The 22,228-nt window shown below is 34.9% G+C and overlaps 5 protein-coding genes across 7 annotated transcripts in view; 3 read left to right on the top strand and 2 right to left on the bottom strand.

Annotated features, from left to right (window-relative positions):
* Positions 1–27: 27 nt before the first annotated feature.
* On the bottom strand, positions 28–2,916 carry Fsd (transmembrane protein fates-shifted). 2 transcript variants are annotated; one of them, XM_083049352.1, is made up of 8 exons: positions 2,470–2,916; positions 1,896–1,976; positions 1,632–1,730; positions 1,494–1,565; positions 1,181–1,319; positions 843–1,047; positions 491–658; positions 28–387 (listed from the first exon to the last, which is right to left on the bottom strand). In XM_083049352.1, the coding sequence occupies exons 1-8, from the start codon at positions 2,570–2,572 to the stop codon at positions 127–129; spliced, it is 1,128 nt and encodes a 375-aa protein (XP_082905478.1). In that variant the 5' UTR covers positions 2,573–2,916; the 3' UTR covers positions 28–126. The 2 variants fall into 2 exon arrangements, with proteins under 2 accessions (XP_082905478.1, XP_082905479.1); XM_083049353.1 differs by having other exon boundaries at positions 2,475–2,909.
* A 466-nt stretch (positions 2,917–3,382) lies between these two features.
* On the top strand, positions 3,383–10,978 carry Gp210 (nucleoporin 210). The gene is made up of 9 exons (XM_083049649.1): positions 3,383–3,663; positions 3,981–5,204; positions 5,360–8,708; positions 8,818–9,073; positions 9,151–9,392; positions 9,753–9,902; positions 9,990–10,116; positions 10,211–10,267; positions 10,387–10,978. Exons 1-9 carry the CDS (start codon positions 3,485–3,487, stop codon positions 10,554–10,556), a joined length of 5,754 nt encoding a protein of 1,917 aa, XP_082905775.1. The 5' UTR covers positions 3,383–3,484; the 3' UTR covers positions 10,557–10,978.
* A 448-nt stretch (positions 10,979–11,426) lies between these two features.
* On the bottom strand, positions 11,427–13,176 carry Ssrbeta (signal sequence receptor beta). Its single transcript, XM_083049687.1, has 4 exons — positions 13,017–13,176; positions 12,640–12,786; positions 12,184–12,498; positions 11,427–11,685 (listed from the first exon to the last, which is right to left on the bottom strand). The coding sequence occupies exons 2-4, from the start codon at positions 12,781–12,783 to the stop codon at positions 11,569–11,571; spliced, it is 576 nt and encodes a 191-aa protein (XP_082905813.1). The 5' UTR covers positions 12,784–12,786; positions 13,017–13,176; the 3' UTR covers positions 11,427–11,568.
* A 98-nt stretch (positions 13,177–13,274) lies between these two features.
* Positions 13,275–15,248, top strand: LOC145942718 (BLOC-1-related complex subunit 8 homolog). 2 transcript variants are annotated; one of them, XM_083049691.1, is made up of 3 exons: positions 13,275–13,911; positions 14,041–14,475; positions 15,111–15,248. In XM_083049691.1, exons 1-3 carry the CDS (start codon positions 13,860–13,862, stop codon positions 15,134–15,136), a joined length of 513 nt encoding a protein of 170 aa, XP_082905817.1. In that variant the 5' UTR covers positions 13,275–13,859; the 3' UTR covers positions 15,137–15,248. The 2 variants fall into 2 exon arrangements, with proteins under 2 accessions (XP_082905817.1, XP_082905816.1); XM_083049690.1 differs by lacking the exon at positions 15,111–15,248 and having other exon boundaries at positions 13,276–13,911; positions 14,041–14,671.
* A 332-nt stretch (positions 15,249–15,580) lies between these two features.
* Hmgcr (HMG coenzyme A reductase) overlaps positions 15,581–22,228 on the top strand; it is a 39,134-nt gene continuing 32,486 nt past the window's right edge. Inside the window, exon 1 of the mRNA XM_083049658.1 lies at positions 15,581–15,719. The gene's annotated coding sequence lies outside the window, so the exon portion shown is untranslated. The remainder of the gene's footprint in view (positions 15,720–22,228) is intronic.

Here is a 22,228-nt window from a genome sequence, read left to right as displayed (position 1 = left end):
AGAGAAGGTATCAATGTTTTTAAACAATTTTGTATTCATCACGTTGAGATATATTTGTCTTATAAAATTTAAAGGTTTCTCTATTTTTTCATACACAAAATATAAGAACGATCTGTACAATAAACTCTAGTCCCAAGAGTCATTTGTCAATAATTCGATTGTATAACTCGCGTCCTGATGAGGATAGGCGGGATCCCACCAATCTAAGATACGGTACTCGGTAACATCACGAAGTATTACTTGATTGGTTAAAGTACTAGGAACATCCGACGTTCCGAATCCAAATTGAAGTCGGTGTTCTCTAAAGCCGGGCATTAAATTCATAGATACTGTTTGCAAAACTAATCCAATTACCGGCGGTAACATACTATATTTTAAGCAAGTTACCTATAAATCATCAAATATATTAAAATTATTATATTATGAATAAAAAATATTTAATTCTTTTATTCGAAAATTTATAAATTATAAATTTTATGATGCCACGCACCCTAAGCACTTTGCAGCCCTCTTCAGGATTAACAGCCACATCTTCCAACATTTCGAGAAATTCGGTTTTCTTAGTATCACATTGTTGTTTATTTTGCTTTAATGAATTGTTACGTGTTTTAGAGATATCTTTCAGTTTAAAGTAGAAATACCATCGTACTTTCCCTTCCTAAAATATATCACATGTTTAAATTTTATCATTAGCAGTATAAAATGAAGGAACTAAATCTAATAGTTACAAAATTACGATATATATTTTAAAAATTAAAAAAATAGTTAAAAATACACAAAAAAAACAGTACTACATGTTTACTTAGAATTAAAGTATGAACATAGAATTATTCATAGCTTACTTTATGCCACATAAGAGTGCATTTTCTTTTCACAAGAGAATGTGGTTCCTCTTGTCGTAAGTAAGACATATCGTCTACATCCCGTTGCAACAATGATGTGAAATAACTGTAATGTAATGCCCTGATAACGCAAGCTCTTAATCCATGTAATCTCATACATTGTGGCTGTAGATGCTCAGGTAAATTTGGTACAAATTTATAATATCTAAAATAACAAACCAATTGTACATTATTGCACAATATGCAGCTATATTATATTTCGTATATTAACAAATATAATTAAATATCAAGTATTAAATATGCATTAATGTACAAAATGAGACAACAAAAAAACTTACGATTTATATAAATGATACCAAAATTTTGCAGTGGTAGTTACATAGCGAGAACTTTTGCAAATCCTTGCAAACTTTCCTACTGCTTCGGGTCGTATATATTCCGAGATGATAAACCATATGTCCAATGGATAATCAATACCTACTCAACAAATAACATTTTTGTTACACATGTAAAATATATTCATTACATTGAAAAAATATTGCATATCACATCCTATTTTATATAATAATTTATATATTATATATAAGTAATATTCTATATATTCATATCCTAAAAATTTTTTTCTGTAGCATTAGAGCATATTTCATTTACCTTCCTCTTTATCATTATCTTCCTGATATTTCAACTTTCTCCTATTCCTTCTTGTATTAGTACCAGACATGACTGGAAAAAGAATTAATGTAAATTATTTACCATAATCATTTAATGTAACATACTTAACACACTTACCTCTATGATCGCTTTCCATTAAATTATCTTGCAATAAATTCTCTTCATCTATTTTATCCCATACAGATTTTTCTTCTTGTATCATTACTTCTTGCTTTACTAAAATAAAATTTAGATAATAAAATAAACATTGCATATTTATATTGTTGGAAAAGCAAGAAAAATACAAAACATGGAGATTAATTTCAAACGACTGAAACCTTTATACTTTCTCAACAATAGTTTACAGATATAAAATAAAGCAAGTTAATGGATTTTTCTAACCTTCATTGGAGACATTTGTAATTGATTTCTTGAGCCTTGCGCGGATTCGTAAAGTATTAGCAAAGTCGTCAATGGTTACATCTACAATGTCAAATATTAAAATAATTACTATTTATACAATAAACTATGTAAAGCTTAATTTTTTAATCCATGAATTAAATAGCCCTTATTCTGAATAAATTACACTAGTGTAATTTTAAAATTAAATATAAACAATTTCTTGCACATATTTGGATCTTCTGACAGAAGATAATAGAATTTTGAAAAATTAATTTCATAAACTTTTTTAAATAGTTTAAATATTTATCAAATTTTTATGCTCATCCAATATCATTTTATCCATATTATCCAATTTCATAATTACGTGTAAATATATATATAACATATTTCTTGTATATATAATTTTCCAAATTTTCTTTAGAAAATGAATATATATAAATACACCTATATTTATATACAACCATATAAAATATAGTGTGTTCGTTCACATATGTTAAATTAATTTATGCAACGATATATAAATTTACTATTAAATGCGTATGCATCTATACATATATGTGACAAGAGAGCGCACTTAACCTCCTACAAGGGCGACGGATTTCTTTGCCGTTGACTTTTTGCTCGCTTTCTTCCGCAGAGTGGACATCATAAGATTTGGGCGTGGATTTTACAAACATACAGCAATCAAGCAAGTGCCAAGTAATTAAATCAGGTACGCATTGCGGGGAAATGAAAAATCTACGATATATACAGGTATGTACACCGATAACGCTGCCGTGCGTGTTAGGCTCCCACGCTCACGACGAGAACACTGATCTCGCACACGCATCGCGAACAAATTCCTCGCGCGTTCCTTTCCGCGATTCTCACAACCGCCGTCAATGAACGCCATCAGAAAGTGCAAGTATCGCAACGAGAAATCATCGTATCACGCATCGCGACTGCCAGGCCAAATAAATCATGCCAATCATGGCGATGACATTGGCCGCGTTCAGCAGAAAAAGCAGCTTTGCAACTGTTGTAAAATTCGTGAATCTGATTGATGTATTCTCTTAGGTTCAGCTAAGATGAAGAGAATACACCAATCAGATTCACGAATTTTACAACAGTTGCAAAGCTGCTTTTTCTGCTGAACGCGGCCATTGGCCGCTGCCGCTAATCGCTTGATATCGAGTTTGGTGCGAGAGTGTAATATATATACGTACACACACACACACACCACACACACACACAAAAGTAAATATGGCATCGTACATGAAATACAATTTTGACAGATTCACCGCACGAGGCGCGGAAAAGTCGACCAATCGTATGTACGAACGGCGTTATTAGTTGTCAGCTGATTGGATCTTTCCAGTGCGCATGCGCACACGTGCGTGTCAGCTGCTGATTGGCGGACGCTCGTCTCTGCTTCGAGACATTGGAGAGAGAGAGAGAGAGAGAGAAAGAAGATACGGAGGAATAGAGAACAAACCTATCGATATATCGATTATCGGAATGACACGCAACATCGATGTTTTTCACATTTCAAACAATTCTATGGTTCAAAAGCGGCAGAAGAAAGAAATTGCGCCAAAGCACGGGACAACATGCTCGAATTGAAAACATTTACGAAAATCGCGTTGTTCATCGGCCTCGTCGCCGTGATTCGCACCGCGACGACTTCCACGACGCACAAACTGAACGTGCCCCGAGTTTTGTTACCTGTGTTCAACAACTTTGCGGTGAATTTCACGCTAGAAGTGACGGACGGTGGTTGCTATAAATGGTAATTATTTTCTTTTCTCTTTTTTATCACATCAAATAGGCGACGTTTTTCGCGATATTATCGCTAAATTGTAATCGCACGAAGTTCGTATCTTAATTACGGAGTGTAAATACTTTGTAAATACAGTACTTGACCGGTGACCGGTGCCATAACCTCAATGGTCAATTTCAAGTAGTATTTGCATTTTCGAGTATTTTCAAGTAAATTATAGTAAATAATATATGAAATATATTTACGAACGCGCGAAATAAATTACATGCTGTAAAAAAAATGATTTTGAAATTATTTGATCAATATTCATTTTTTATTTTCTTTAGGTCAACCTCGCGTTTGGATGTTATTCAACTGATTCCAATAAACGAAAATTTTGACAGAACATGTTCGTCAGCTGTGCTAATTCAAACCATAACGAGAGAATTGACGAGAAATACCGCGATTGTCTTGGCGGAGGACATCAATACCGGTCACTTTCTACGATGCGATGTTATAGTGGATGCAATTTTTTCCTTGAATCTCATGACCACCACGAGAGAATTGTACATTGAAGATATACCCGAAGCATTCGAGGTACGGGCCTACGATGAACAGGGAAACGAATTCACGACCCTAGCTGGCATAGAATTTCTATGGGCCGTTGGTGATGCTGACAAACGTATATCATCTGATAGTAAATTTACGAGTAATGTGTTACGCTTTATGACTTACGAAGAGTCACAGTACGAAAGACCTGCTAGTGTGGCTGCGTTAGATAGTGTCGGCAAGAGAGGTAATATTGTTCTGATAGAAGGTGTCAGAACTGGAACTGCCAAAGTATCCGTTAGATTACCGCATTTTGAATACAAGCATGTTCCATTTATAGAACTTGAATTGATTGTCATTGCTAATTTGATCATTATACCGCCGGAAATAACGGTAATGGCCCACGACAGCTTCAAGTACAAAATAATGCACACTCGTCAAGGACGCTTGGAGGAGATCAGTTTGCCCTCGAACCAGTATTACCTAGAGGCCGAGAGTTCCAATATATTGGAGATTGATAACGACCGTGATATCGCTTATGGTCGCAAAACGGGACGTACGAAGGTATTCTTACACGATAAAAATGTCCGCGACGAGTATCCAGTCATTCTACCTTCCGCCATAGTTAACGTACACGAGGTGGCTTACATCTCTCTTTCCGTTCTACCAAGTCGAAACTGGGGATTAGTATTGGGACACACTCACGAAATCATTGTTGATCTGTACGATAACAGAGATCATAAATTTCACATCGGGGAGGGTGTAGAAGTTTCCATGAAGATTGACGAGCAGTATTTCGAGCCAAAATTGATCACGCAAAATGGCACTTATGCCGTTGTAGTACCAATCACCTGCGGAACATCAGTTGTGGAGGCAACGTTGCGGGGTATAATCGACAAACATGGTAGCAGGATTGCATTCGAGCCCCAATTATTTACTAAAGCTGAAGTCACGATACATACACCTGTTGTAGTTCAACCTAGCGTCTTAACTATGCCGTGGGAAGCCGTCAATAAAGCCAAGTGAGTCAACTTTGATGTTGTTGAAACATACAAATATCAAAGATGTCTATATATTTCTTGTCTATAAAAATATATTTCTAAAATTGTTAATTAAAAAGATTATATTATTGAGAAAAAGTCTTTCATCTTTGACACTATGTTTCCTTCTATTCTAGATACGACATAACGCTAAAGGCGAACGGGGGAGATGGCTTGTACTTCTGGTCCAGCAGACAACCCTCGATACTGAGTGTCTCGCAAAACGGTGGTGTCAGAATTCTGTCAGCTGGTATAGCGGAGGTAACCGTCTCGATGGTGAGGAATCAGTACAACAAAGACACGGCAAAGATATACGTATTGTCACCTTCAAGGTTGAAAATTATCGAGTACAACATGGAAGCGGCTAAAGGAGAACCGATTCATCTGCACGTCGCGCTATTCGGAGAACTGATCAACGGATCCGATGTCAGGGAGATACCCTTCAGCGACTGCAAGGATATCAATTTCGAGGTGCTTATACCGAATGAGAAATTTGTACGAAAATACGATAAAAACGTGCAACCGATCGGCGCCGCGTGTGCCGTGATAACCATCGTCAATCATCGCTCCATCGGAACGTCCGACGTGACTGTGGCCTACATCGTGAACGATAATAATGGACTCGAGCGTTATCTCACGGACAATGTCACTATATCGGCATACGAGCCACTCGTGGCGATACACCCGGAGAGTAAGAAAACTTTACTCGCCGTAGGATCCTCGAGGAACGTGGTGTTTAAGGGCGGACCGTCGCCGTGGATGAACAAATCTCAGGATTACTCGCGGGACATACGTCTGTCGAACGAGCAGATCGTCGAGATAGCGGAGTACGAGGACTTGTCGAACGAGCCGTACGACAGAGCTGTTTTCAAGGTGATTTGCAAGGCGCTGGGCGAGACGACACTGACGTATACAGTGTCGAATGTGCCTTTGCTGGCGAACTGTCGACGCACTCACGCGTCGGAAACCGTCGCGATCGTCTGCGGCAAGCCCAGGTACATCTATCTACGACCGGAATTCATGGACAGTGAGAGCTGTCCGATCGGTCAGAATGCAGACAGGATAATCGCTCACAGTGGTAAACCCCTAAGGATCTCCGTGATCGTCAAGGACGAGGACGGCAAGCAATTTGACAATATCACGAGCTTGAACGTCGAGTGGAATCTGAAGCCGTCCGGCAGCGGCATCGTGGAACACCCTTCCGGCACGATGGAGGAGACTCAAGCAGACGCTAATGTGGTGTTGCCGAAGGCTCATTATCAGAATATAATCTACAAGAAGCGCCACGGTACTCTCACAATATTCGCAACCGTCACCGGCTATCAGAAACTCGTTCTTAACAGACTCAAGATCACGCCGGAATGGCCGGCGTTTTCCGTCGAAAACGAGAGAGGCGGAGTGGAGACTCCGTTGATAGAGGCCTCCATAGAGTCGGTTCTGGTGAACGATACCATTGTTAGTCCCGACAGACTGATGATTCTGAACGATTCGAGCATGAAATCGTACTTGCAAGTCAGCCAGGGCTCCGGTTACTACGAATTCGTCCTCAGTTCAAACGACATAGCAGACATCCGGTACATGGACGCGACGAGAATGATCACCGTGACACCGAGGAGGCCAGGGGTGCTTCGTATGACGCTGGTGGACCTCTGTCTACCCTCGAAATCGGCGGAGGTGCACGTGGAGGTGCAACAGCTCGCGACGATCGAGGTCGAAATTGTCAACAAGATCGAGAAGGGAAAGTGCGTGACTGCCGCGCTGAGGTTGTACGACACCAACGGCCACGTCGTGAAGCTGCCGTCTCTCGGCGCCCTGGATTTTCGCGCGGAGATCAACAACGAGTACATCGAGATCGAGCAGTTGCCCGCCAACGAACAGGCCACCGCGCCCTATGAGCAAATACTGTACAAAGTTCACGGCGTATCGGAGGGCGAGAGTCAGCTGATCTTCGTCAAGAAGGGCGACCGCGAGATACGGAGCGAAACTATCATCGTGCAGGTGTTCCTGCCGCTGCGGATGCAACCGAGGAATCTGACGATACTGATCGGCACTATTTATCAGATACAAACTATCGGTGGTCCACCGAGCGCCGAGATTGAATACTCGACGGAGAGCGGCGATGTTTTGCGCGTCGACTCTCGCAACGGGATCCTGGAAGGGAGATCAGCGGGTCGGACTCAGATTCGCGTCCGCGCCATCGGACTCGACCCCAAAGGCAACAACGTCATAGTCTACTCGGAGGATCGCGCCGACATACACGTACTTCATCTCGAGGGAGTGAAGATCTCGACTCCTGTGACCCGGGTGAAAGTGGGAGCGACGTTTCCCCTCTGGGCATTTGGCATTCCCGATTATCTGACGCCGCTCATCATCGGCTCCATGCAGCTGCCGTTAAGCTTTGCCTGGTCGTCGAGCGATCCTAGTCTGCTTACCTTGCACAACATGTACGAGGGTACCGGCATCAACATCCGATACCAGAATCAAGTGTCTCTGAGGGCACGAGCCGTGAGTCCGGGATTAGCGACGATCTACCTGAATGTCACCGTACCGTCCAACGTGTTGTCCAGCAAGAGCGACATTACTTACACCACATTCGCGAAGATCGAGATTTTCGAGGAATTGCGCCTAATTGATCCAGCAGCGGCGAGCTCGCTGATATTGATGTCGCCGAATTCCGTTCTGCGGCTGCAAACGAATCGCGACAAACACGGCACGACGACTTACGAGATTCTGTCTAGCCCTCAAGGTGACGGATTCACGGAGGATGTTGCCCCGCGTGCCTTAACACCCGCGACCACCAGGTCCACCGTGACGGTGGACAAGAACGGAGTCGTGAGATCTGGCGAGATCCTCGGTCGAGATACCATCATCACCGTCACAAATACGGAAGCGTACAGCTTGAGGCAATCGCTGACGGTTCTCGTGGAGGTCAAGCCTATTCACTACATGATCCTGTCCTTCAAGTCCAAGCTGCGCATACGTCACGGCGAGGAGCTGAATATGTTGCCGAAGGGAATGAAGCTGGAATACGTCGTCGAGTACTACGATAATGTGGGAAATAGATTTCATGCCGCTGAAGCTAATGTCAAAGCTACGCTGAATCGCGCCGATTTAGCGTCGTTCGCCACGTCGTCGGACAATAACATCGTCACCGCGAAATTCCTGGAGAACGGCGAGCTGGTCCTCAAGGTCTTCAACGAAAAGTATCCCAACGCGATGTTCGATTACGTTCACATGATGATCGGCGACGTCGTGTTCCCGACAAGGACGACTCTGACAGTCGGCGACGTCATATGCTTCTCTATGCCGCTTCTCTCGTCAGATGGGGATCCAGGATACTGGCAGTCGTCCGCGCCCGAAGTGCTATTGGTGGATCCTATTACCGGGATTGGTCGCGCGCGAAACGTCGGCCAGGCTATTATAAAGCACAGCCTCGCAACCCACGTGCAGAGTGAGATAGAAGTCAACATTCTACCAATTTCACGGGTAATTACAGAGAAATATAATAATTAAAAAAAAAGCAATATGTTTTATATATAAGAGAGTATATAATTTGCAATATATACATGACATTGTAAAGCTGACTTTTCTACAGGTATCTATCGTTCCTCTTAGAGGAAGGAACATCACTGGTACGGAAGTTTTTAGCGTACCTCTCGTGCTGAAGAGCAAAGACGAGGAGATCAAAGAGAATAACGTGTTGGCGAGGGGTCTAGGTGGTTGTCGTACATTGTCATCATTCACGCTGAATGCGTTTCCTTATACATGCAACGTGCAGTTCGTCTCGTCAACTTTGTCGATCGATGTAAAGGATCTATTCCTCGTGAAGCCACGCTTCGATATCGTGACAGGTCGGTACCACATCATTTCCATAATAAGAAATAGATGAACATCAGTTATAATAACTCTATCTCTCTGGTTATCATAGGCTTTTATTACTGCGACATCGTATCGATGACTTCTCCGACTATAGCCGCCAGTATATTGGAAAGTCGTATCCAAATCAGTGCCCGGAGCCAAGACATCGAATCGGCGGCGTTGGAACTCACCTATTTACCGCCTGTATACGTCGACGCCAAGGAAATCGTATTCATCACTCAAGGTCACAGTGGCACGCTATCGATGACATTCGAAGTATATGGATTGTCTTCGGTGTTACAACATCTCACTGTAAGTAAATTTTACGTGAGAATCTTTATTATCTTTATCTTTATTTGCGTGAGAATCTTTAAGAATTTTACATGTGAATATATATTCGCTTTGCTAAAATTTATACATAATAAAAAATAACACTTTATACATAATTAAAGTTAATATAATACATATAATTAAATATAATATATAATATTATATAATATAATTATATAATATAATTAAAGTTAATATAATATAAATGATAAATCTTGTAATAGTATCGTACTTCATTTTTTAATTGAGATTTTTAATTGAGCTCACTGAAAACTTAATGTTTGTCTTTTTACTTTGTTCGTGTATTTTACGAATTAAAATATTTATTATTTTTTTTACTAGATTGATTTACCAGATGGTGTAGTCATCACCTCGCAACAATATGTCTCTAAATCTACAATACAATATAAACTACGTTTGACGCATAATCAAGATGAGATTCAGGGGCAAAGAATGTTCATTGCGAATGATTTGACCAAACAAAATGTATCTGTAAGTAAGCTGCATGTGCATCTATAAAGACATTTTTGTGTATTGCAGATATAATTAGATATTATGATAATTTGTTTCTTTCCACAGTTGCACATACGTGTGTCAAGATATAATCACTTCATCCCTATGTCCGGAGTGCAATGGGTGAATTATATATATTTTCACAGATATACGCTCGGAACGATTGCTGTTATTGTGATAACAATCTTCTACGGTAAGGCTAAATTCAAATTCCTGGAACTTACATATTATTTTTATTAATAAAAAAGATCAGAGCATTATATTAATGCGATTTCTATATTTTTCAGTATGGAAACATAGGGTGGCGAGTGTCGATTTAGCGGTCAGGAACAGAAGCATTTTTGGTATGCGTGTTTTTTAAATCCGCACTTGAAGTTATCATCGTAATTTATTTGTCTTGGCATCTTCGCAACGCGCGACATTTGTGTGTGACATAATGTGGCAATATTTTTTTTTTTTACAGCCGATAAATCTCCAATGTTGAAGAAGACGATTTGTACCCCATGTACGACTCCCACTTCGACTGGCAGACCGTCAACTTCACCGTTAAGACCATTCTCAGCGTTTGAATCGCCTGTTTACGGTGATCCACGTAGTTTCGGCACGCCATATGTTAGAAGGAGAGATTTATGAGAGTCGAATAGTACTATATTAGGTATTCGATATAAAATCGAATGTATACGAATGTATAAATCATATCTCCGAATTATTGACAAAGACTCGTTAAAAGAACAACATCTGCTTCGACAGTAACATTAAGAAACATTTAATGTTTCAATTAGGATACCTAATTTTGTAAGAATAATTACATTCATTAACATAATACGGTTGATCTGCGTAATACAATTGATGCTTCAATTAAGTGTTATCTCTTTATTCGTGATCAATGCGCAATCGTCGCAAAATCGTGCCTTAAAGTCAAAACTACTGTCATTTTGTTGTACACAAAATCATTGAAATTTTTTGATTTCTCAAAAAAAAAATTTCTCGATTTTTCATAAAATATGTTTGTATTTTTACTTAATATGGTAGATTATATATCTGTACATATGTATATGTAATATTGTATAATTAATAATACAATATTACATATACATATGTACAGATATATATACATACATACACACATATATATGTATATAATGATGTATATATATATATATATAATTGTATGATTCTGTGACAATTGTGCGTGCGTGTGTTTAAAGTACGAATATAATTGTTCATACTTGTATTTATCATGTTTGTTAACATTGTCACAACTTAAGTGTGCTACTTTTATTTTACTAATGATATGTACAGTTCCTAGTCGTATAAAAAGCTATATTTTTGTTTACGTAAATAAAATAATAGTAAACTCTGTTATTGACGTACACTATATATCATACGTCATCTTGAAAAAATCTTATTTTTTTATACATATGTATTCTGTGAGAAACTGTGATATATATATATATATTCATAAGGATGTATTTCATATTGAAGAGGAAAAACACAGTGTGATTTTTCATAAACAATAGCGTTTATTACAAAAGTAGATGTACGTAGTGTAGAACAGTCGTATTTCTTACAATGACGTAGGAAAATTTATATATAAAGTGATCTAGAAATATTCCTGAAAAAAAATCTAATATTCAAAATATGATCAGTGTTTCTTCGTATTCTTCAACAATTTCTCGTATTTACATTTACTCGAATACCATAGGGCGAACGGAATAAGTAAGGAAGGTAGAGTCATTACAGCGAACGCGGTCCAATCGACCTATAAAACACAACAGAACATGATTTGAGACATTCAGACAATGATACTTTAATTTTAGGATGTATGGATTAAATGGATGGATTTATTTACTTTAGATTAAATAAAACTTCGATATTAGATATGCAGTAGAATTATTATAAGTTTAATGTTAATGTTTTATATTATAAGTATATGATATAAGTTTGTCACGAAGAAGAAAACAATGCAACTATATGTGTGAGACGAGTACTATGTAATATGGAAATAATATATAATAATTTTACATGAAAAGGAAATAAAATTAAGAAGTTTATAAAATGATGAAAAATCAAATGTAAAAATGTACAAGAGAGCCATGCAGAGTATATAATCGATGTGCATATACGACAGTATATAAACTGTCCATTTTGTTTTCTATTAAATTTTTCTTTTTAGTTTTCTGAATAATTGTAAGGCTATTCTTCCACAAAATTCTTTATTACGAATAAAATTTTCTATGATACTCGCAATTGTACTTACCACATGAGATGAAAATTGCTTATCATAATCTCTGTATGCCACAATAAGTCCTTCACCAGGCTCGCTGCTTACTGCAACTTGTAATCTAGGAGCCTCTTGAAAGCGACGATACAAAACTTCAGCCGAGGTAAAGTTGAAATATCCAAACTTGCGCGGCCTCACAACCACGGTGTGGCTCACATTTGTATAAGGAGGCACATTATCGATCCTAGCATTTAATTCACCGCTCACATGAGCAAAGTGGTCTGGATGGAATGAATTGTCTGTGATCTCGACTTCAGATGCAGCCACATTGCCAGTATTATAAATAGTATACTGTAAATTTTAATTAGTATAATAAGGTATGATACTTTAATAGAAATGTATAAAATATCCATCGAGTGCAATATATTTTAATGATAAGATCTCTATGGATATTTGAAATGTTGAATATAAAAGGTACTTTTCTCACTCTACCTTAATAACTATATCCATATTTTCTACTAGATATTTGTTGAGTATCTGTTTAGAGACTAATAATCTAGCAGCCTTTTCCTCCTCTTCTGCATATGCAATTGTGCATAACGTAGCGAATGCTACGAGTAAGATGTGCCACTTCATTTTCTGCAAGATTAAAAAAAGATTTCGTTAATTGTCACTCAATTTTCATTCTAAGACATTGTTAACACATATGAATCCATTGATGTCAATCAATTAATTTATAATTGTGACTTTATGTCAACCTTATGTCAATTTATCCATCAATCTTGACGAATAAATTATTCCAAGTGATTTGGCCAATTTTGCGGGAAAGCGGTTGCATTTATGTACCGTGAATGTGAGAATATACTTACGATGAATGTATGAAAAATGAGTAAAACTCAGGTTTTTTGTTTGAAAAATATCCGATACAATCACGATTATTATCCTCGTCTTCGGCGCAGAAAACGTCTCGTGTCTCTCGAATCCATACGAGAACTCGAGAAGGTATAGGGTAGAGGGAGGAAAGGGGGAAGGGGGATACACAAACGCCAACAGCGCCCCGTTCGCTGCCACGTTTCCGCCACAAGTGCACACGAATGATAAATCCGCGTACACATATCGTTACTTCCGGTACGCGCTGTCAAGATGGCGGACAGTGATCGAAGGTTGCGTTCCACTTGACGATGCAACGCTCATGGAATTATTTCTTATTAATTATTTATTATTTAATTATTCACCAAAAATTAATCAAGGACAGATGATGTGCTTAAGACTGCATTCCTACCGGAAATTCATATCGTTCACATGATATATATTATAGATTTCCAATACCGGCAATGAATTTCGAAACGCAACGCAGCAAGTAGAACGTAGTCGAAAGCCGAAGCTGTCAACGATCAGCTGATCGTAGCGACAGCTGTTTGATTCATGCGAAAGGAAAGTGCGACTTTATCACTTTTATATCTTATCCTCGAAGTTTGCAGAAACAATTGAGAGAAAAGAGAGAAGGAACGATGCATTGTCTTTCAAAAGAAAGAGATATAAAATATTTTAGTAGAATGTGAGACGGGGAGGTGACCGGCATTGGTGTGTTTCGTTGATTCACATAAAGAGAGACAAATAACCGAATTATTACATTGTAAAATGTCGAATTAATGCTCTGTAACGCTTAAAATTGCGAAATTCCGACATTGTTCGATGTAACAGTTGAAATAATGGCAAAAGTATATCAACCTGATCAGGAGTTGGAAACAAAAGTTAAAAAGGGTTAGTATTATATTGTGTTAATATATAACGATAAAATATTATGTATTTTATGTAACATCCATCTTCTCAAAAAGTTTTTAGATTTACATCGTGTACTTTTTCATATATTTACTTTATGTTGTGTTGCAGCGACTGAACGCATATCGGAGAACATGCACATCGTCGCCAACGAGCCGTCACTCGCCTTTTATAGGCTACAGGAACACGTGAGGAAAGCGTTGCCGCCAATGGTGGAGAAACGTGTGGAAGTGCTGGCGTTGCAACAACAATTGCTGGGCAGATGTTACGACGTGGAATATGCTGTCAGCGCCATCAAGACTATGCAAGGTGCCGGGAAGAGCTTTGAGAATACCCTGGAGTTTATCAAGAACGCAATATTCTTCAAGCAGCAGCTCAAGTACGAGGAGCAGAGACGGCAGAAGAAGGATGGCAACAGGGACTCTGTCTATAAACGATTATCGGCGCATATCCCCACATTGGATCATCTACCGGACGAAATATCCGACGTCGTCCGCGAGACAGCGAATCGCGTGGAGTCCATGATGAATCACGCCAGGCATTCGGGTGAAGTGCAAAGATCGGCTACCATTCATAATTAAAAATGTTGTATTGTAAATGTTTGGTTTTCTGTGATAATCCACTTGCCAACATGCAAGTTTATACATAAATTACGCATAATTGCAATTAATATAATTATATATAATTTCATATACATACTTATATCCATATATCTACTACACATAATTATATTACATTAAATTGCATGTATATACTTATATATATATATATATCTTTATAATGTTACAGTAATGTATAATAAATGTAATAGAAATATTCTAATATATATATTCATATTATTGATATATAATATTTTAATATAATATTTTAATAAATATTCTCAATCTCTTATTATCTCTTATTATCATTATAATTACAGTGATCGTTAGTCTTACAACTGTATGAATATATATGTTCATTTTTCATCAAATTATATTTGTGCATATTACATTATACATTTGAATACTTTAACGTTTCAATTATAACATTTCAAATATAATTTAAATTAATACTAAAGGTTAAAAGATAGTTATTGTAATTAACAATACTAATCAGTAATTAACAATACTGCAGCAAATTTTTTATTACAAGCATTATATTCGAATATTTCATTTTCTAAGTATATTTTATTTCGCTTTCAGATTATATGAAAAGAAGGAGCAAGTAATACAATTTTTCAGAAAATGACCGTCAGCTTAAATAAATTCTACAAATTATAAATAATAAAAACGTAATTCATGACTTTTTAATGAAGCTATTTTGATAGGAGCAATTTTTTCATGTGTTGTATTAGATATATATGTATAATAATTATATGTACACACGACTGAAGATAGAATTGCATTATTATTAATCAATTTCTGAGCAATTTAATCGAAAAGTCAATATTCTGCCGAAAATGTGTCAATTATATTTTTATATGACAAGAGTATATATAATAATTAGTAATTAGTATAATTATAATACAAAAGATTTCAAGATCATCAATAAATTACTCGACGCATTCCCAAAATGCCCGGCAGATGTCGCAAGAAGGCAGCGTTCGAGCCGCAGTCCGCATTGGTCCTGTTTCCTGTTCCGTCTCCGTCTACGCGTTGCATTAATACAGTTTGTGCGAGTGTGTGTATATTTGCCACGATGAACTGGATGACAAAAGAGTAAATTTTCAATGGGACCCAGTATATCTAAGAGGTGATGACGACGCACCAAGGACGATGCCTTCTTGACAGCGTTTCTTGGATTATTATACAGTAAGTCAGTCATCATTTCTCGCTTTCGCATGTATAGGTTAGGGTTAGATAATAGCAGGATATGCGAGAACTTCTTGTCGATCGTTTAGGGGTCGGAAAATATATACATATATAATTCGTGTTGTGAATTACGCATATGTTTATATAAATATATATATATATATTATGTATACCGTATATATACATATGTATATATATATATATATATATATATATCGTAAAAGTAACAACAAATATCGAAACTGAGCCTTGTCTATTATTCCTGCCCTGGCTGAATTGTGCATCTGATGTAATAAGTTAGAGTGAAACAAAATATACTTGTCTCATTCTAACTTATTGTACCAGTTCATCAATGCAGGCATAGAAAACAAGCCTATTATTTACATATCTATTTAAATTTTGACAATAAGGTTTTATTTTCATGAGCCACATCTACATAAATAAATGTATCAAAAAGTAGACTACGAAATTATGCAAGCCGATTGCAGAACTTAAAACTTTTGTAAAAATGCATTTGATTTTTTTTTTTCTTTTTTTTTCGAAAGACTACATATATTTGTATACTATTACGAAGTATTTATTTGAAATTGGAAATATTTTCTAAGGCATTTTTGTTCACATTTTTGGAGAAAATTAGAGCAATTTTAAATGCAAGTTCTATAATAAATATATTCGTTCTTTTTTTTATCGCGTGAGATTCTTAATATTTTCCTACTCATACGATATTGAAGAAAAAATTAAAAGTTTGTGTGCTTTGTAAAAGAAGTTTCAAATAGAGAATCGATCGATTCCTGACGGTACGTAAAATTAAAGGTAAAATTAAAAAAAATATATTTAAACGAAAATAAAAATAAAATAAATAAAATGAGATTTTGCAAATTTTTTTTTAAGTAGATAAAATATATTCCGTGTATGTGCGAGAATCTTTCGCTTGTTAACATTCTTCTCATATTATAATTCATTATGTATTCATATTATAATTTTATTTTTAATTTTATTATTACAAATAAACAGAGAAGCGAGAGAAAGAGACAGCAAATATTGCTGAATTTCGAATATGAAGTGTCATAAAATTATACTCTTTACCGAGTATTAAAATATCACAAAATATCAAAGAATTATTTTGTCGTTTACAAAATTGTTTATTTTTAAAATATTCTGCATATGAGCAATGTATTTGTATTCATGAATTATAATCGTTAATTATATTCAGTATATTGACTGTTAAATGTTAGCGCTCTTTTTTATTTAGTTTACATGCTTAACGAAGATAAAAGGTATCGAATAAATCAGGCAGATAGACTTTTCCCCGTCTATTACACTTATAATTTGTAATTGAAGTTGTTCAATCCTGTGCGATCAATTCTTCCCGCGAAAGAGAAACTGTTGTCGTTGCTGACAAAATTATTTGAGTGCAAATTAAAATTATAGTAAAATAAACTGTCTTAGAAAAATCAAACATGTTGTTTTTAAGTAAATATGTTTCAATATGCTATTTTTCTTTCATTAATTGTTAATTAGCTTTTTACTAATCAAATTTATATCCACAAAGCTATATATTAAAGAATTCGCTTCTATCAGATTACCATTTTGATATTATTATTCTAAAGTACTTTTTTAAGTCGTTTTCTTTAAAAGCAAACGAAAATTAAAATTCGAATAATTGGTTCTCAAAATCGACATACCCACTAAAAACTAGCAACGTGAAAAAAATATGATAAAGTATCGCAATAAATGATTGATCGATTCGCTTATTGCTTAACTTTTATTATTTATGGTTTTTTATGTGCCATTTAATTTAATTCTGATAAAGAGTAAAAAGCAAATAATAATTGAGAAATATAAAGATATGTTCGTTTAGGATATTTATATTAATTTGATACATTTTTCTTATATATATACTCTCTCACACACAAGGTCTGGGTGAAAAGAAACGAGAATGATCACATAACTCCTGTCCCACACAAAAAAAATGTTTTATAAAACACATGATTGTGTAGAGTGATTTGTCACGAATTTTTTCATACTAATTTTGTGATATTTTATTTCGTTTTCTATTTAATAAGCGTTAGAATAAATGATTGTTTTCCCGCTTTATCATAGAAAATGTATGATGAAAATAATTCCAAGAATTCTAACAGAATAATGTTGTAAAAGAAAAAAACCAGATTGAAATTCTTTGACCGATTTGAGAAAAAAATTAGGTTACACTTCACACTTTTTAACATGTCTACATAATTTCTTTATCGCTTCTTTACCCGATTTGGTTAAAAATTTAATAAATAAGCGTTGCCTCAAATTTCGATCATATTTCTGTAATAAACCGGAAAAACGATCATTATAAGATCTAAAATGGAAAACGAAGTAAAATATTATAAAACTCGTGTAGAATCACTTTATATATGTCATATCATGTTTTTCATATTTTTTGTGTGAACGGAGAGTTGCGTAGTCTCATTTTTTTAGCTTCGAGATTATATCTAAGAGATTATATATATGTATGAAAAAGATACATTTGCATATATTTTCTAAAGCTTGAAGAATAATCGAACTTTAATAGAAGCTAAAAAAATGAGAATACGCAACTCTCCGTTACCGGTGTGAACTTAGCGCCCTACTTAATAAAAAATAAAAAATAAAAATAAATAATACAGTTCGTTTGTACTTCGTTTGTACCCGTTTGTACCTCCTTTCAAATCGTTTGTACCTCAAAGGAACCGGAAGTACAGGCTTTTCAAAATTCGATCAAGAGGTAGTTTCGTCATTTTTTGAGATATCGAAAAATGGTCGACGCCGGAAGTACAGGGTTTTCAAAATTCGACCAAGAGGTAATTTGCCTGCACTTCCGGTTCCTTTGAGGTACAAATGATTTGAAAGGAGGTACAAACGGGTACAAACGATTCTCTTTCGAGTAGCGTCGGCCGTTTTTCGAAATCTCAAAAAATAGCGGAAGTACCTCTTGTTCGAATTTTGAAAAGACTGTACTTTCGGTTCCTTTGAGGTACAAACGATTTAAAAGGAGGTACAAACGAACTGTATTATTTATTTTTATTTTTTGTTATTTTATTTTATTTTATTTTTATTGGGCGCTAAGTTCATACCGGTAACGGAGAGTTGCGTATTTTCATTTTTAAAGCTTCTATTCGATTATTTTTCAAGCTTTAGAAAATGTATGCAAATGTATCTTTTTCATACATAATCTCTTCCGCGATACACTGCGAATGATTTCTTATGAATCTTAAAACATAATATATATATAGAACGATATATAAAATATATAAAATATATTATACTTAAAGCAACTAAATTGTTGAATCAAATGTAAACATGTGGCTTGTTAGAGATACAAATGAGACAACTATCCGAGCCATAAAACCGAATAAGAAGAAAAAATGTAAGCATGAGAATGATATATATGCTATTCAATGCATATAAGGTTATCGATATTTATAAAAAAAAATTCAAGTTTTGCAATTAAACATTTTTTAGAGAACGAATAATCATCGCACATGTTATTGTGATAAAGACAAAAAATAGATGTGACTTATATAAGAAATATGTTCAAAAAGTTTGCGCGTGGTTCGGATTTTCATCATTTTCAATTTTATTATATTTTGTCAGTTCTTCCCACGAAAAAAAAGAATAAACATAACATTAATACACACTAAACATATCGTTTACATAGAGATAACAATATCAGAGCAAAGAAATGTAATTCGTAACATCTGTATTACGGAGACAATCAATGTACATATATTATCGAAAGTTGCGTGCTTGAGAATATTACATAACATATTTTACGATTTCTGATTTATTATTACAGTATAAAAAGCATAAGCGAGCACGTATTACATCAGTGATAAAATACATAAGCACATGCATTAAAAATTAAGTGCTTTTTTTCGTGCAAGATGTATCTATACACAAACATATTATTACAGTAAAGAATGCGCTTTTTTCTCTTTTTTTCACTACCTCGGATGAGCTAATGATGACTTAAATAAAAGTTTATGATTAGTAGATTAAATCTGAAAAATATTGTTGAGATGAGCAAACGTTTCAGAGAAATCAGCGATATAAAAAAGCTGTCAGCAACAGATATAGTGACATTTAAAATTGAATAAAAAAAAAAAGAAATAGAACTTCTACATTATAAAAACATAGAATTTGTTTGAACAAGCACATTTTAATGAAAAAAGTCGAATGTTATTTTTGTCCGATTTGTAATATTTTTAAATGTCTGTTGCTGACGAATTTTTTTAATCGCTTATTTTTCTTTGGAACGTTTAATATTTCTCAATATAATATTTCTAAGGATTAATCTATAGTCATAAACTTTCATTTAAGCTCAATTGAAGATGGTGAAGAAAGATGAGAGTTTTCTATGAAGACTTGGCCGCAATTTTCATCCTGCACAATGTCTGCGACGACAAAATTGAAATATTTTCGTCGTAATTTAAAGCCAGTTCCACGTACGAGCGTGTATGACGTTAACGTTCTTGCAACGGGGCGCGATCTCTTCTGTAAGACGCGTATGGCATATTTATTTATCATACGGGCAAACAAGTGTACGGAAATCCCAGACCCAAAATGAGAGAAGTAATTCCGAGAGAAAAGATTTGGGCGTTCGCGACTGATGCAACATATTGACAATAATGAAGTGATTCGCTTGTACATTCTGACTCCGTTACAGATTAGGCAATATTACGTATTGTGACGTAAACGTCAACAGGAAAAAAATTAACTAACTATTGGCTAAAATAATGCTCAGCTTATTGATGATAATTTGCTAAACCAATCGATGAAGCTGGTTTTTTTATGTGTTGCTTTTTTCGTATCAAAAATATAGCTCGCATAAGAAAACTGGTATATTATTTCTTCTTTAATATGTTATATTAATATACCATTAAAATATCGTTCTTTTTGAGTTACCCCTATATTATATATTATATAATTTTTATATTTATATATATTTTATTTTATTTTAATGTTGTTTAATCAATGTTACTGCTCTCTCCTACTCTCACTCTCACTCTCATTCACTCACTGTTCGTCTTATGTATTTATTTAGTACATTCGTGGTTAAATAAACATCTAAATATGCATGAATGCAATTTAGTTATTTTACTTGAAATATTCAACGTCTAAAGTGTTCATCTAATAAGATAAATAAAAAAATCTGAGTAAAAAGAACAGGGATTATTATGATCAATATTTCTATCAAAGTTTTTTTTATCAGTTAAATTACATTAATGCATAAGCATGTATATATGACGTTATGAATTTAATTTACATTTTTAATTGTATAATGTTTTGATCATACGATTTTTCAGCGACGTATTACTCGTATGTATAGAAGAAAATAGAGAGAGAGAGAGAGAGATGGAGAGAATGAAAAAACAAAAAAATATGAAATATTCGGTTTACCTAGACCTAGTACACTAAAAAAAAGTTGTTAACTTGACTAAATCGTTCAACTAAATACTATTTTGTTAATTGAACATATACAGGGTGTTGAAAAAAGGGTGAAATATTTTAAGGAAATTTAGTACACTCAAAAACAAGTCGAAAAGTCTTAATAAATATAGGTCCGCAAATAAACCGTTTTTAAGATATTTTTATTTTTTTTATATATTTTTTTACTTTTATAATTCTTATTTTTCTTTTAAATTTTTATTTTTATTTATGCAAAAAAGTAGCAGCTAGTATTTTACCTTATCTTAAAGAAGATGTTCAAAATGATCTCCTTCCATGTCTATGCAATGTCTATATGATATCTTAAAAACGACTCATTTACGGACCCATGTTTAAGACTTTTCGACTTGTTTTTGGGCATATTAAATATCCCTTTAAAATATTTTACCCTTTTTTTCAACACCCTATATAAGTATTTAAATCATATACACATTATGTTAGATTTAATATATTGTATTTAATTTAAAATACTTCTATATGTTCAATTAACAAAATAGTATTTAGTTGAACGATATAGTCAAGTTAACAATTTTTTTTCAGTGTATATTCTCGCATATTCTGTGTATTCGATATTTGTTATATTTCTTATATTTCAGTATATTTCACTCTCTTTCGTGTAAATATAGTTAAACGCAGAGTTTTTCATAATTTTATATATCGTCGGTTCCTTTTTTATCCTTTATTTTAATTTACGTATACGTGACGAAAGTCTGTTTGCCTAATCTATTGCTTCCCGTCACACTTTCTAGAGAACACAAACTGTGTGACGTACGTGCCATCAGAATTATGCATGAAGAATATATGTGTATGCGTACATAATCGAATCGGTGAACCGCGTAATAATAGATGCTATACGTTCAACGAAATTTCTATTGTTAATTCACGCGTGACGCGGCTCACGTCTAGAATCGGTCATATGTTCAAATGTCACGAAATCGTAAAATTAATTCGAATTAATAATATGCTGAATTTTTTTTGTAGTGAAAACATGACATGACGAAAAATATATTAATTTCTTTACTTCGTATAAAATT

Source organism: Prenolepis imparis, unplaced genomic scaffold (genome assembly GCF_030444845.1).
Source record: "Prenolepis imparis isolate NDT839.2.m4 unplaced genomic scaffold, iyPreImpa1.0 SCAF_11, whole genome shotgun sequence".
Classification (NCBI taxonomy): Eukaryota; Metazoa; Arthropoda; class Insecta; order Hymenoptera; family Formicidae; genus Prenolepis; species Prenolepis imparis.
This window is presented reverse-complemented; position numbering and strand designations above follow the sequence as displayed.